A 17,251-nucleotide genomic window follows, 5' to 3' on the forward strand; every position below is an offset into this window, starting at 1 on the left:
AATATCTCGCCTGAAAGAAACACACGTCAGGCTCCAGCCCTAAAAGTCTCACATATATAATATATATAATATGCGCTTCATTAGCCATTGGCTAGTGCCTCTGAAATTTTACTAGCCAAAGGAACTATTTTACAAGCCAATGTACAGTCCTGGCAGATTGTGCCCTTACTTGCATGTGGCAAGTAGATTTACATTTTTACTTGCCAGTTAATTCATAATTGTTCCCACTCACCATGGGCATGGCGAATAAACTACTCACCACTGTCAGGGCTGGGCTCCCTTCACATCTTCACAACTCTAATCATCTATGCTTCATGTTGGATGAAGCTGATGCATTTTTAGTGTGATGACTTCGTGGTTTATTGGAACAAATTAAGTTTAGGCCCAAAAAAAAATAGTCTGTTTACGGTAACCCGACCGACCCTATTTTTTTCGCGCGACCCTAGACTTTCTTTTGCATTTGGGGAAAAAAAAAAAATCTTTTGATTTTTTGCAAAATAATGTAAAATAATGGTTTGTTTGAGAAAAGAGAAAAATCCCGACCTACCGACCCTATTTTTTTGGCCTATGTCACCGTAAACAGACCTATTTTTTGGGGGGCCTTAGTACAATAGTAGATAATGTTGCTGTTGTAAGCACCATCCTTTGAGTCTTTGTTGCAAGCGTTTTGTTTTAGTTTTAAGTATTCGAATGCTTTATTTTATATTTGAGTTTAGTATTAATAGTAATTTGGTTTTCAGTTGATGTTGATTTTGTTCTTATCTTTTCCCTTGACCAGGTTATTTTGTTGTTGAGCGGTGTAAAGTACTTAACACTTCATTGGTATTTGAATGCTTTATTTTAACCTTTTCGCTTTATTTTAACCTTTTCCCATACTATTTGAGTTCAGTATTAATAGTCATTTTATTTTCAGTTGATGTTGATTTTGTTCATACCTTTTCCCTTGACCAGGTTATTTTTTGTTGAGCGGTGTAAAGTACTAAACACTAACAATGGAGGACATTACACCTATGCTTACAGCTGCAGAGGTAACAGGCATGCGGGTGTTTGTTGAAAAGTGCTATGGTTGATTGGAAGTAGCTGACGCCTTTTTGAGTTGATACTGTTAGTGGTACAGTAGTGTCTGAGTGACGTACTTTTACTTAAACCTGCATGGTGTGTTCCTGTCGCTTCGTTTTGGTTGTGAGTGATGGGTTTTGCAGACTTGCTCAATCATCAATGTATTTTCAAGAAATAAAACAGCACTGACGATAAGGTCTGAATACACAACACTCTCATTGGGAGTGTTGGAAGCAGAGCTCGGTTTATCATTTTATTTTGGGCAGAGCAGAACATCAGTGTTGGAGAATCATTGGCATAGGGCAAACAATGATGTCAGATCACGGCGTAGGGCAAACAATGATGTCAGATCACGGCGTAGGGCAAACAATGATGTCAGATCACGGCGTAGGGCAATTAACAATGATGTCAGATCACGGCGTAGGGCAAACAATGATGTCAGATCACGGCGTAGGGCAAACAATGATGTCAGATCACGGCGTAGGGCAAACAATGATGTCAGATCACGGCGTAGGGCAATTAACAATGATGTCAGATCACGGCGTAGGGCAAACAATGATGCAGACCTAGGAACTCATACGATATCGCCGTATTTTGTACGCATGATTGTCGAGAATACGCTCAGTACGGTCAGTGGGAAAAAAATACGACGAGAAAAATTCCTAGACTACTTTTCTTCACAAGCCCATCCTGAAGCCGATCCAGTATTTTGGCACATGATTACGTCACTATATTAGCCGCTGTAAAAAAAAAAAAATAATCGGATCGTGTCAATCAATCAAAACAACCAGGCAAACGAAAGTACGGTATTTGGCGAAATCGGCTCTGAGAATAAACAAGTGAAACAAAGAAGAAAAGTGAAAAAGTTTGAAGAAAAATATCACACACACACACACACAATTTGTAACCAACACACACATGTAGTCCCGCCCGGAATAAGCTTTTTTGGGATGATTTACGACTTTTGCGCACATTTCGAGCAGACGAAAACACAACAAGGCGGCTCTCGTTCCTCCAACTATCGCGAGACACAAAAAAACAAAATCTCGTACGCGCGAGATCCTGATACATCCGGTGTTTCTCTGTACGCTTGTCACGACGACTTGTTGACAAACGAAGATTCGCGAAAGAAAGAGAAAAGCGCTGAGTCTTGAGTAGAGAGCTAATAAAGTACCGGTAATCGCTAATCGAGCGAAATGAAAATCCGCGGCGACTTCCATTAGGTGAATGCTATTCAAGTTTAGGTAACGTTTTAGCCGCATCTTTTTATAAGCCGCAATGCGTTTGTTTTTTTTGTTTTTTTAAGTCGCGGCTTGTAGTCCGTCAAATACGGTACAGTTTTTGTCAGTAAAAATTGAAAAAAAGCATTTGTTTTAAATGTATAGGTAAACTTAATTAACGGTGTGACGGACGCGCATGAGGCATGTTTTAATCATGGATGTGCAAACGCTGTGTGGAGTACGCTCATTTTTTTGAAAATACACCAAGTTTGTTTGAGAATACTCAAAGTGCAAAACAGGGGTTCCCAGGTCTGATGATGTCAGATCACGGCGTAGGGCAAAAAATGATGTCAGATCACGGCGTAGGGCAAACAATGATGTCAGATCACGGCGTAGGGCAAACAATGATGTCAGATCACGGCGTAGGGCAAACAATGATGTCAGATCACGGCGTAGGGCAAACAATGATGTCAGGTCACGGCGTAGGGCAAACAATGATGTCAGATCACGGCGTATTGTTTACCTTGGTCCTTGTCAGGTCGAGGTATTGTTGACCTTGGTCCTTGTCAGGTCGAGGTATTGTTTACCTTGGTCCTTGTCAGGTCGAGGTATGTCTTGTTTACCTTGGTCCTTGTCAGGTCGAGGTATGTCTTGTTTACCTTGGTCCTTGTCAGGTCGAGGTATGTCTTGTTTACCTTGGTCCTTGTCAGGCCGAGGTATTGTTTACCTTGGTCCTTGTCAGGTCGAGGTATTGTTGACCTTGGTCCTTGTCAGGTCGAGGTATTGTTGCCTTGGTCCTTGTCAGGTCGAGGTATTGTTTACCTTGGTCCTTGTCAGGTCGAGGTATTGTTGACCTTGGTCCTTGTCAGGTCGAGGTATTGTTGAACTTGGTCCTTGTCAGGTCGAGGTATTGTTGACCTTGGTCCTTGTCAGGTCGAGGTATTGTTTACCTTGGTCCTTGTCAGGTCGAGGTATTGTTCCTTGCAAGTGCAAGCATGGCTAAATCTCAACATGTTAACTCGCCGGTTGGCCGAGTAACTTCAAGTATGTCACTAGCCCGCCAGAAATTTCGCTGGCCGGGTACATACCACATGACAAATTATGAGTGTTAAAACTTAAATTTCTTTACACAATTAAAACATCAATGGCATGCACATGAGCCTCATTATTGTTTCACAAGAACATGGCGATGATTTTTCAGCGTTTAACGGCTTTAAAACTCGAAAGTACAACCAAAAGTTTTGCATTTTACCAGAATTTTCACTGGCCAGCCGGGCGAGCTGCAAGTGCCAGGTGATTTCTTCTAGCTCGGCAGATTTTTGACTCGCCCCTGGTGATCGGGCAGACGCTTTGGCCATCCCTGAAGTATTCTGGAGATGTGGATAACTTATAACACTAACACAGCAACAGTATACTCTTTTTGAAATTCTATTAATCACACAGCAAATGTGCACAAAAGTTGAAGGGTTACACCGTGCACATTGTGGATGTTTGCACCAGACAACCAGAGCAGATACTTTGGACACATTGAGTAACTTTAGTTCTGATGATAGACAAGAGCAATAAAGTATCTTTCATCTACCCACCCACCCCCCAATCTCTCTCTCTCTCTATCTATCTATCTGTATCTGTGGATGTTACTTGTGTGTGTTAATAATATCATAATATACCGAAGACTAGTAAGAGGTGTGTGTGTGTGCGCTTGAAGAATTTCTCACTTGAGTGGGTTGTTATGCACATTTTGAGTGTGTTTGTGTCTGAGGCCCAGGTGTTTGCATTTCAAACAGGTTTTGACATCCTGTACCAGAATAGCAAGCATTGAAAGAATATTGCATCCAGACGTTTTATTCATGCACCCAGTGAGTGAGTGACACTCTCTCAATGCACAATTCAAACACTGACAAAGTCAGGACTGGGTATTACTAGACTGAGAGGGTGTCTTATTCACAGGCTTGTCTGAGTCACTCTGAGGTGCATGGAAATTGATGAAAAGATATGATGATTCATGATAGTGGAGAAGAATTTGTTTACACAGAGCATCATGTTTTCACTCTGAGACTGATGAGAGGTGTGTACAGATACTATTGTGCGTTTGGTGTGTGTGTATAGAGAGCACAGTTCACTGTGGTTCGCGCTATATGATGCTCTCAGTCTCATTATTATTATTATTATAGATCAGTATGTGTGTCTGTGCTGTGTGTGTGTGTGTGTGAGTGAGTGAGTTGTAGTGTGTGTGAGTTGCAGTGTGTGCAGTATGTGTAGCATTAGTATACATACACATGTGTGTCTGTGTTGTGTTTATTGTGAGTGAATTGCTGTCTGTCACTGTGATTGACTGCTCTTTCTTTCTGTGTTTGTGAATTCAATTAAATTTACGTAATCAGGCCTGGTGCACCATTCAATTTGGCTGACACTGACACTGAAACAGTGGGTGGTAGTGTTACAAACTCGTTTATTTTGCGGTCCTGCATATTTCCCACATCAGACTGTACACAACTTTCTGGGCAAGTTATGTGAATAGGAAATACTTGCCAATGACTGCATATGAGACTGAGAGAAGGCACTGTGCTAAAACAGGTGATTCATTCAAACTCGCACATTGTTAGACTGTCCTACGGCTACAGATTTTGCAGTTCTCCAGGATTACAGTGAGTTAGTCAGTTACACTTTAATACACACAGATAGATCTTTATCATCTACACAAACACTGAGAGCTTACACTTACAGTTCCACAGTGAGTTGTCTGTCCCAAGACTCAGCAGTGATCCACAGTGAGTTGTCTGTGCCAAGACTCAGCAGTGAGTTGTCTGTCCCAAGACTCAGCAGTGACCAGTGCTCTCCCACCTGTCAGTGTAACACAATGTCACCTGTCAGACTGGCCGCTGAATACAACAGTGGAACCCAACTTTCAAGAAAGTTGAGTCAGCACTGTGGTCACTGTCATGGCACGCCCTCATTTTTCAACCAAATTGGTTGAATATTTGGTCAAGTAATCTTCGCTGCATTTTCCTGCATAGAACTAAAGTGCGTCTGCCGCGACTGCCTGAGCTAAACACTGGCGGGAACTGCTCACAGCCCAGCTCACGGTACTGTAAACATTCCCTGTCCCTTCACACCTCTTGCCACCATCCGCCCTACCCTTGGTCTCCTTCACACCTCTTGCCACCTTCCGCCCTACCCTTGGTCTCCTTCACACCTCTTGCCACCATCCGCCCTACCCTTGGTCTCCTTCACACATCTTGCCACCATCCGCCCTACCCTTGGTCTCCTTCACACCTCTTGCCACCATCCGCCCTACCCTTGGTCTCCTTCACACCTCTTGCCACCATCCGCCCTACCCTTGGTCTCCTTCACACCTCTTGCCACCATCCGCCCCACCCTTGGTCTCCTTCACACCTCTTGCCGCCATCCGCCCTACCCTTGGTCTCCTTCACACCTCTTGCCACCATCCGCCCTACCCTTGGTCTCCTTCACACCTCTTGCCACCATCCGCCCTACCCTTGGTCTCCTTCACACCTCTTGCCACCATCCGCCCTACCCTTGGTCTCCTTCACACCTCTTGCCACCATCCACCCCACCCTTGGTCTCCTTCACACCTCTTGCCGCCATCCGCCCTACCCTTGGTCTCCTTCACACCTCTTGCCACCATCCGCCCTACCCTTGGTCTCCTTCACACCTCTTGCCACCATCCGCCCTACCATTGGTCTCTTTCACACCTCTTGCCACCATCCGCCCCACCCTTGGTCTCCTTCACACCTCTTGCCACCATCCGCTCTACCCTTGGTCTCCTTCACACCTCTTGCCACCATCCGCCCTACCCTTGGTCTCCTTCACACCTCTTGCCACCATCCGCCCCACCCTTGGTCTCTTTCACACCTCTTGCCACCATCCGCCCCACCCTTGGTCTCTTTCACACCTCTTGCCACCATCCGCCCCACCCTTGGTCTCTTTCACACCTCTTGCCACCATCCGCCCCACCCTTGGTCTCTTTCACACCTCTTGCCACCATCCGCCCTACCCTTGGTCTCATGCCTGCAGGTGTAGCCGATGTGTTTCACCTCTGCCTCCAAGTCACGACGCCAGGTGTTTCTTGGCCGGCCTCGTCTCCTCTTGCCCTGCGGGTTGTCCCGAGAGTGGTGGTGGTCCTGGTCGACATGATGGTCGTCGGCTCGGTGGTTTCCAGAGGCATCTGGCTTTCGCCACCGTGCTTCATAAGCTCTCCAGCTGGAGATCCATCTTCTCCCAGGGCCGAAATGTTCCTTGTATCTCTTGTTGACGTTTCTGTAACGGGTATTTTTTTTCCATGGATGAGTTGTTTGCCCTTCGCACAACCCCCAACCTGGAGGGCAGGGTGTATACTTAGTCTGGCCCCATTCACCTCTGACCTGTCTGGCGTGGTTACACCTGCCAGGAGCACTATGAAGGCTCCGGCCGGGATCATCAGGGCACGCAAGCTGCTACGCCACGGCAAGGCATATATGCCATAATTATACACCAGTAGCAGACATATGTTATGTTTACTCTAAAACTATGCTCAGAATTACAGAAAATACGTTAAGTAGGCCTAGTATAAATACTGCGTTTGCACATATGTATAGGATCGGCGTTCATTTTAATAACTTAATAATAATATACAACTTACAACTAGTACTTTTGGAAACTTAATGTACCACTGCATTTATATAATTTCCTTTCATTCGATTTGAGGTATTAATTTGTTCTGACAACGGCTATCATGCGTTTTGTCTTTGGACTGAGTGGTTTAGTCGGATTGTGAGTGAGTTTATCAGTGTACAGTGCTCAGTCTCAGGTCACTGAAGCATTTAACAGTAATCACTGAGTAATCACATAAACTCTGCCCCTGGTGTGTTGACTCCACTACTGTTGGTAAACTGGGCAGTGAAATACCTTCAGGGTCTTTCCTCTGATAGGTATTTGCACAGGTGTTGAATTAACCATTGGCATTGATTTCCCTGTTACATGTAGTTTAAAGGTATTTGCACAGTGTTGAATTAGCCATTGATTTTCCTGCTTTTTTAAAGGTTAGAATACACAATAAGTAAGTTGTTAGAACGTTGTTATTGACAAAATTGCGTTACAATCATTATTCATAGATATTTTGACCCAACGGTCTTTTAAGTGAACAAACAAACAAATATTCACACAACTTATTTTGATAGAATCAGTTTTCGCCCGCCCGCCAGGAAGCCAAGCGAATCAAAAGGTTAATTTGCACAGGTTTGAGTTAGCCGTTGATTTTCCTGTTCCTTTAAAGGGTCAGACCATGGTCAGTTTGTCTTGTCTTGTTTTGGGGCCTGGTATACATTACTATTCAAATATGTATATTATGTATATTATCTGTCCACAAAATATCTTGTCATCTGAAACCACACACACACTCAAAAATATTATAGTAATTTAAAAAACACCCTGATACTTATTTTGAAAAAAGAAGTTGCTTAATTGGTCAGATTTTGTCCATACTTGCAGTAGCTGTATGTTTGGCAAGTAATTGTCATATGGTCACCAAGTTCTGTGTTTTCAATTTGTGTTGTAACTTGTATACATGTAGTTTACTACCTTATTCAGCTTGTATCAAATATGTAGTATTGTTAAGTGCACTTGAATGACTTTGGTGGTTGATAAGGAAAATATATTCAGTAATTCACTAATAGTAATAGTATTAGACTCATTACAGGATGTAACCATGTGATTTTCAGGGTGTGAAATGTGGACTAAATGAAAATTGATGTATAAATGAAGATTGATGGAGAGAGAGTTAATGAATGCGACCTGTCATGCAGGTGAAAGGTGGAAACATGACCGCAGACATCGGGTTCAGAGTTCTCTTTTGACATAGGATTTTTTTGACACCTGTTATTTAATTTTAAAGGCACATTCCTCTTTGAGTAAGCTACATGTATTACCATCGGAGGTCTGGCCAAGCTTTTATGTATGATAGTTTGATACTTCACAGACAGAGCACGCTTTTCTCATCCTGAGAAATCCCCATTTGTCATCCTGCCAATTCACACTTTCTGTTCAGAAACTCGGCAAGTTTTAAGACTACAGTATTCATTTTTTGAAGACCTGATTTTTCCTATTTTTTGTTGGGTCTGTAAAAGAAGGGAACCGATACTATATAAATATATATTACCCAATATTGCCGGACTGTGTGATGATATCTTCTGCTATGGTCTGTTGAGACAGTGATATCAAAATCGAGACCGAAGGTCGAGATTTTGATATCACTGTCGAAACAGACAAATAGCAGAAGATCATCACACAGTCAGTCAATGTTAGATATATTGCTAATTCTCTGGACATTTTGTATTTACTGTAAAGAAATTACAAAAGTATTTGTCTCAGTTTTGGCTGTTCCATATCCCTCCCTCTGATTATTTATTTCTTTTTGTTCACGCTTTTCTTGTACTTTTCAGTATTTCAAAATGTCTTTTCTTTCAAAAAGTCGTTAGTCACTTGCTCAACTGGGATAATTACATTTTCATATATTTTTGTTTGTTTTTAAATTTAGGTGTTTTTGTTTTTGAAGTGATCGAGGAAGCAATAAAGAGGTCATCGATATCACTTTTGCATTGAGCTCAATTTTGCCCAATTGACCAATGGAAATCCACGTAACATATGAAATAGCAATATCTATATATATATACGACTAGTGTCTGTCTGTCTGTGTGTCTGTCTGTCTGTGCGCGATGCGCGGCCAAGGTTCTCGATGGATCTGTTTCAAATTTGGTGATCATATTCAGGTACACCCTGGACACAACCTGGTCGATGAGATATTTCAACACGTGCTCTCAGCGCGCAGCGCGGAACCGATTTTGGTTCCACCTCAGCTATTTTGGTTCCACCTCAGCTTACCCGGGCCCCCATACCGACACACCATAGCCGCTACACCACATCACAACGCCAAAGTTCTCGGTGGTTCTTTTTCAAATTTGGACACCGTATTCAGCTACACCCCGGACACAATATCATCGATGAGATATTTCAACACGTGCTCTCAGCGCGCAGCGCTAAACTCATGTTCGTTTTTGTGTTCATTTCACCATTATAAGTAACTCTTCCTTATCTTCTCCAGTGTTTGGCGTTTATCTCCCTTCCTTCGTGTGGCTTTCCCGTTCAGTTGTAAGTTACTATTTATTTTTAGAATGTCACTGCGCTGTCCAGAACGCTTCCCTTGCACCCGTAAGTTGTTCTTACTGTCAAAGTGAAAAGGTCGAATCAATTTATAGCCACGCGAAAAATACACTCTCACCTATCTCTATATATTTATAGATACAGATATGCATATATATATACGACTTCTCTGTGTGTGTGTGTGTTTGTGTGTGTGTGTAGGCAAAAACCTATGTATTATAGAGTTCTGTTTGTGATGGGGTCTAGCGGCTTTTGTCTGTATGTATGTTCTGGCATGTGAGAAGCCACAGTAGATAATATAGGGCTAAGAAATAAGCTCTAAAATTCTCAATCCCGTTTGACAGGACTTCGCCTTTCAAAGGTGATTGTGGTGAACCGCCACGCTGTCTGTCTCACCCCAAATTCCCGTTTCTGAGAGTGACTATTTTTAGAATGTCACTGCGCTGTCCAGAACGCTTCCCTTGCACCCGTAAGTTGTTCTTACTGTCAAAGTGAAAAGGTCGAATCAATTTATAGCCATGCGAAAAATACACTCTCACCTATCTCTATATATTTATAGATACAGATATGCATATATATATACGGCTTCTCTGTGTGTGTGTTTGTGTGTGTGTGTGTGGGGGAAAAAACCTGTTGATTGTAGAGTTCTGTTTGTGATGGGGTCTAGCGGCTTTTGTCTGTCTGTATGTTCTGGCATTTGAGAAGCCACAACAGATAATATAGGGCTAAGAAATAAGCTCTAAAATTCTCAATCCCGTTTGACAGGACTTCGCTTGCAGAGGTGATTGTGATGAACCGCCACGCTGTCTGTCTCTGTCTCGCGATTCACCCCGGCGAAGCCGGGTATTCCTCTAGTATTATATATATTGCTATTTCCTGGGTCTGTCCTGCAGCCGATGCTCTCCTATCTCTGTAAGTGTGTAACCTGCTGCTGTGTGCGTCTGTCTCTGTGCACTGACATGACCCACAAGAAGATTCACGTCGGTAGTCTGTGTCTCTGTCTATATATATCATTATATGCACTGCACAGCACTGGGAGGGGGGGGGGGGGTTGGTTGGTTGGTTGTAACATTGTGTGAGATTAGACATGCACCTCTTGACTTTTGCTTGTGTAGTTTTATAACTTACAGTGCCAGACCCTTCTGTCAATATCATCGACATGTGCCCGTATTTATAAATCATGCCTGGTCAATGCAGTCATTTAACAATGAATCTCTGGTTACTATACCGTCAGTACCCTGTTCATAGTTTTAATATGACTGGGTGAGACATGAAGCCTGTGCTGCGACTTCTGTCTTGTGTGTGGCGCACGTTATATGTCAAAGCAGCACCGCCCTGATATGGCCCTTCGTGGTCAGCTGGGTGGGCGTTAAGCAAACAAACAAAAGATATATATATATATCTCCGTCCCCCCTTCGCACGCACACACCCTGACCCCCCTTGTTGAAAACTTTCCCACATTTCAAACCCTGCTTTCTGATTATATTATATTTGTTTGTTGACAGCAGTCTGTGTCTGACATTGACAAACTGAGTGAATAAGAGCTGAGTTCTTACTGTGTCATAAACTTTGTCCTCATTTTTTCCTCAAGCAAGCACAAGTTAACTAACTGCACTGCCAGTACAAAAATGTTAATCCCCAAACTACCTCCCCCCCCACACACACACACACACACATCACATAGATACCTCATCCCTTAATATCATGAACATTCCAGAGAGAGGAGGGTAGGGGGGTTTGAATGAGTGCCAAGTGTTTTGATAATGATGCAGACAGCTCCCCCATAGCACCAGGAGGCAAGGCATTCCTCTCGTGCCAGAAGCAAAACACACTTGTCAGCAGCAACAAGAAAAGATGAGCAGAGAATGGGAAAACAGATCATCAGTGACCTGATCAGTGATCATATGTCTGATGCTGTCTGCCTGAAGTCAGACAATGCTGGTAAAGCCTGACCTTTAACTGAGTGAAGTCGACTTAGCTAGGCCGCATAAAGCTTTAGCACTATGTTTTTGGTAAAAAGACATTATATATATAGAGCAAGACATTGTTCAGTATTGGACTCACAACTTTGTCATGGAATTCTCACTTATTGAGCAAGACATTGTTCTGTATTGGTTCCACAACTTTGTCATGGAACTCTCACTTATTGAGCAAGACATTGATCAGTATTGGTTCCACAACTTTGTCATGGAACTCTCACTTATTGAGCAAGACATTGATCAGTATTGGTTCCACAACTTTGTCATGTAACTTTCACTTATAGAGCAAGACATCGTACTGTATTGGTTCCACAACTTTGTCATGGAACTTTCACTTATTGAGCAAGACATTGTTCAGTAATTGGTTCCACAACTTTGTCATGGAACTCTCACTTATTGAGCAAGACATCAATTGTTCAGTATTGGTTCCACAACTTTGTCATGGAACTCTCACTTATTGAGCAAGACATTGTTCAGTATTGGTACCACAACTTTGTCATGGAACTCTCACTTATTGAGCAAGACATCAATTGTTCAGTATTGGTTCCACATAGATCTTTGTCATGGAACTCTCACTTATTGAGCAAGAAATTGTACAGTATTGGTTCCACAACTTTGTCATGGAACTCTCACTTATAGAGCAAGACATTGTTCAGTATTGGAACCACAACTTTGTCATGGAACTCTCACTTATTGAGCAAGACATTGTTCAGTATTGGAACCACAACTTTGTCATGGAACTCTCACTTATTGAGCAAGACATTGTTCAGTATTGGTTCCACAACTTTGTCATGGAACTCTCACTTATTGAGCAAGACATTGATCAGTATTGGTTCCACAACTTTGTCATGGAACTCTCACTTATTGAGCAAGACATTGTTCAGTAATTGGTTCCACAACTTTGTCATGGAACTCTCACTTATTGAGCAAGAAATTGTACATTATTGGTTCCACAACTTTGTCATGGAACTCTCACTTATTGAGCAAGACATTGTTCAGTATTGGTACCACAACTTTGTCATGGAACTCTCACTTATTGAGCAAGACATCAATTGTTCAGTATTGGTTCCACATAGATCTTTGTCATGGAACTCTCACTTATTGAGCAAGACATTGTTCAGTATTGGTTCCACAACTTTGTCATGGAATTCTCACTTATTGAGCAAGACATTGTTCAGTATTGGTTCCACAACTTTGTCATGGAAATTTCACTTATAGAGCAAGACATTGTTCAGTATTGGACTCACAACTTTGTCATGGAACTCTCACGTATTGAGCAAGACGATGTTCAGTATTGGACTCACAACTTTGTCATGGAACTCTCACTTATAGAGCAAGACATTGTTCAGTATTGGAACCATGACCCTTTGAAGACTTCACATTTGTGTGTTAATTGTTTGTTGTTGTGGTTGGTGGTTTGAACTCTCCTTCTTCACCCTTACGTGTCAATAACGGTCCATGTGGACTCTAGCATCTAACTGGAAGAAGAAGAAGGACAAATCTGATCAAATAAGGTCTCAATCAATCAATATGAGGCTTATATCGCGCGTATTCCGTGGGTACAGTTTTAAGCGCAGGGATTTATTTATTTTTTATTTTATTTTTTATTTTTATGCAATTTATATCGCGCACATATTCAAGGCGCATGGATTTATTTATGCCATGTGAGATGGAATTTTTTTACACAATACATCACACATTCACATCGGCCAGCAGATCGCAGCCATTTCGGCGCATATCCTACTTTTCACGGCCTATTATTCCAAGTCACACGGGTATTTTGGTGGACATTTTTATCTATGCCTATACAATTTTTCCAGGAAAGACCCTTTTGTCAATCGTGGGATCCTTAACGTGCACACCCCAATGTAGTGTACACGAAGGGACCTCGGTTTTTCGTCTCATCCGAAAGACTAGCACTTTAACCCACCACCTAGGTTAGGAAAGGGGGGAGAAAATTGCTAACGCCCTGACCCAGGGTCAAACTCGCAACCTCTCGCTTCCGAGCGCAAGTGCGTTACCACTCGGCCACACAGTCCAGGTCTGAAAGGGGAATCCATCTTATTCTTAAAAATTTAGGTTGATTTACAATTACATACAGCATGAACAGAAAATGAAAAAAAACCTACAGCCTTAATTTAAGAGAGGGTAGGTCTGAAAGGGATGTTGAGACATCTTAAAAATTGAGGTCCATTTACATACGGAATGAACTGAAAATCTAAAGCAAACTATAGCCTTAAGAAAGGGTATGTCTGACTCTGAAAGGGGGTGGGATGTTAAGAAATTGAGGTAGATAAATTTACATACGGCATGAACAGAAATCTGTAAAACAAAAACACAAAAAAAAACACTAAAGACACTGTGGCTTGCTGTTGGCCTCCCGCCCTAGCAGAAGGTTGCAGCTGGCCGTGTTTGCCTGCAGGAAACGTAGGTCTGATGTTTACCCTGCATTCACTGCGGAGTTATCACCCTTTTCTCTACATTCTGCGCAGGGTGCTGAACCTTTAACTATAGGTGCACACTGCAATGCTCACAGGCCACTCAGTGAACATGAGGAGACTTAAGTTGCAGGGACTGGCAAGGGGGGGGGGGGGGGGGGGGAATGAAGGGGCAGGTATGAGAATGAGCAATCGAATTTGTCTTTTTTAAAGGGGTAGGGGGGTTGGGAAGGGCTGAAGAGTAAGTTAGGTGATATAACATTGGGGGGGGGGGGGGGGTTACTGAACATTAACATTTGTCTTTCTTAATTGAGAGGGGGGGGGGGGGGTCCGTGGGAAGGGCTCATGAGTAAGTTGATAGGACTAGTTGGTGATAATGATCTAACACAGGAAGTTGTTGTACTACTTCACTGTAAGTAAATAATTTGGAGTGGATGTCTGGAGTTTAACACACCAGTTCCACAGAGACCGGTATCTTGGGAGTTGTAAATACCAAAGCAGGTACATGTCATTTAACTAATGAAGACAATGGTGTTCATCACTGAAAACTAACCATTTTACCATGTAACTTGCTGAAACCTTGACACGTTTTGTTTTAAGAGTTAATTATTAATTAGCAGTCTGGTCAAATTTGTATTGAGACAGTGTAGAAACAATTGGAAACTGATTTTTATGTTCAGATATCTAGGTTTGACACAGTTCACACAAAAGTTTGCCTGTGGTGATGACAGGTTAATCTAGTGCTGTTCTGTTGAGACTGTGCTATTGAAGCAGCTTGAACGTGTGACCACCAGGGGTGTACAGCTTCAAGCGTTATTCACAGGGAGTTACGTCAACATCGGACACCTGTGCTTCTTCTAGAAGTCTTCGCAGCACTTCAGGTTGTGTGGAAATATAGTACCTTGGAAAGCATCATACACAGATTAGCTTGACAGAGGAGAAACTCTTAGATGTGCACTTTTATCAGCCCTGAAAGCCCAACAAACGGTGTACTCGCTTTTGGCTTGTGATGCTGAAAATGTACTTTCAATTTACAGTAAAGGCGCTAGTCTTTTTTCAAACCGGTACGCAAAGTTTTATGATGCGAACAGTCAAGGAAAACAACAGTAGGCTGGTCATAGGAACCAGTAAGAGTCCAACTCAGAGGACTGGTGTTGTTGTTTTATCAGCGAAAAAAAACGGTAGTTCTAAAAATCAACCGGTAGGTCATACTGGCAGCCAACTTTGTTCCGGTATTTTCTCATTTTAACCGGAAAATACCGGTAGGTAATTTAATGCCAGTACTGATTTATTGTGCTGTAGAATAGAATGAACATCGTGTAATTGTAACACATTTTCATACCAGTGATGGGTGTGAAAGCATGAGAGAGCGACGTAATTGTAACGCTTGTGTGTGTGTTGTGTGACAGCGTGATGTCATTGTAACACATTGCTTGTGTTGATCTTGACAGCGCGAAAAAGCCATGAGTGCGTTACTGGGAAAGCAGGCGGATGACATCCCCGACATTGACCTTGACAACCTGGATGACCTTCTCAACGCCCTGTCCCACGAGGAGCTGGAGGAGCTCAATGGAGACTTCGACCCAGACGTGAGTTTCAGATTTTTTTCCGGAAATATTGTTCATAGCTGTTAACCCTCTCGCATTTTTCGGGAATCTCCTTGTAACGGATTTTCTCTGTCTGACTAGAACTTAGCTGATGTGTCGTTGTTTTGCTGTGCGAGTTGGGATGTAAAACTCAAACACGCTTACAGCTACACGTCTTCTGCACACTCATACACTCACTGATACGTTCAGGAAAGGCTGTCGCGCAAAAATCTGACGAATCACACCACAGAATTTTTTGTTTGTTTGTTTGTTTGCTTAACACCCAGCCGACCACGAAGGGCCATATCAGGGCGGTGCTGCTTTGACATTTAACGTGCGCCACACACAAGACAGAAGTCGCAGCACAGGCTTCATGTCTCACCCAGTCACATTATTCTGACACCGGACCAACCAGTCCTAGCACTAACCCCATAATGCCAGACGCCAGGCGGAGCAGCCACTAGATTGCCAATTTTAAAGTCTTAGGTATAACCCGGGCGGGGTTCGAACCACGACCTCCCGATCACGGGGCGGACGTCTTACCACTAGGCCAACCGTGCCGGTCACCAGAGAATACAAAGTACACTTCCAGAATTTCCCTATTAACCAAAAGAAAACAATCAAATCATAGATACAGTAGTACCTGCCATATCCGGTCACCCATTAGTCATTGCAAAGGTGACCGCAAATATCAGGTGGCCGTTCATTACAGGCCCCCTCCTCCTCCAAAAAAACCCAAAAAACACGATCAAGTTTTCATGAAGAAAAGAAAGCGATCATCCACGAGCCGCCGATTCATTGTCTCTGTTAGTTTTGCTTTCGTTTATACATCTTAATTATTTGCGTGTTTAACTCGATCGTCCTGGCTAAGCTATTGTTTCGTATGTTTCTATGTGTGTTGTTTGGATTATTATATATGTATTTGAGTGTCAGATAAACAAGTGTTTTAAACTCACATCAGCTGTGATCGATCCGGAAGTGACTGCCGTAAATGTACATGTATGCGCATGTCTGTATTTACAGTTTGCGCATGCGTAAGTATTCATGTCGTCTGCTCGTGCTGTGCCGTTTGTACACACACACAAACACACACACCACAGGCGCTCGCCCGCGAAAGTGACAAGTGGCCGTTAAGTGGCCGCTCCTGTCGAGTAAGAGGGGCACCTTAGGGCAAAAATCAGTGACCGTTGACCGCGTCAGACAGGTTAACGGCCATTAAGAGTCAATTATAGAAGGAAAACTCATTAGTCATGGGAAAGCTGGCCGCTCCGGGTAGGTTCACGCCCACGAAAGGGCCGGAAATGGAAGGGACTACTGTAAACCAAATAGAAAAACACAGTTCTGACACGTGCAATAACTTGTGAAATGTGGGTGTGTTGTTCTCAGAACTCCCTGCTGCCCCCGTCCCAGCGATCGCGCAACCAGACGGACAAGGAGGCGACAGGTCCGTTCAGTCGCCAGCACCTGCTGACCTTCCTGGAGAAGCAAGCCAAGACGGAGAAGGACTGGGAGCAGAACAAGTCCTACGTCAAGGAGAGCAAAGGTGGGATATATATATACACCTTTCTTCCCGTGCAATAGCCCAAAATAAGTGAGCAGAGTAAGTCCTACGTCAAGGAGAGTAAAGGTGGGATAACTTCCTTCTGCATGAGTCGCACATACACGACGCACGGCCCGCGCATTGATCATTAATTAAAAATGGGAAATAAGATCAGTGCGTCATTGTGCGCCCAACTTTTGTCGCGGTTTATTCGATCGACAGTTATTGTGAAAATAAATGTCTTGATCTGTGTCAAATGTCATGTTTTGGT

The 17,251-nt window shown here is 43.1% G+C and overlaps 1 protein-coding gene across 1 annotated transcript in view; it reads left to right on the top strand.

Moving 5' to 3' along the window:
* Positions 1–977: 977 nt before the first annotated feature.
* LOC138950180 (tropomodulin-like) overlaps positions 978–17,251 on the top strand; it is a gene marked incomplete in the record, with an annotated part of 25,535 nt that continues 9,261 nt past the window's right edge. The window contains 3 exon segments of the mRNA XM_070321917.1: positions 978–1,028; positions 15,306–15,443; positions 16,827–16,978. Coding sequence (XP_070178018.1) covers positions 993–1,028; positions 15,306–15,443; positions 16,827–16,978 — 326 coding nt within the window.

This window comes from Littorina saxatilis, linkage group LG16 (genome assembly GCF_037325665.1).
Source record: "Littorina saxatilis isolate snail1 linkage group LG16, US_GU_Lsax_2.0, whole genome shotgun sequence".
Lineage (NCBI taxonomy): Eukaryota > Metazoa > Mollusca > Gastropoda > Littorinimorpha > Littorinidae > Littorina > Littorina saxatilis.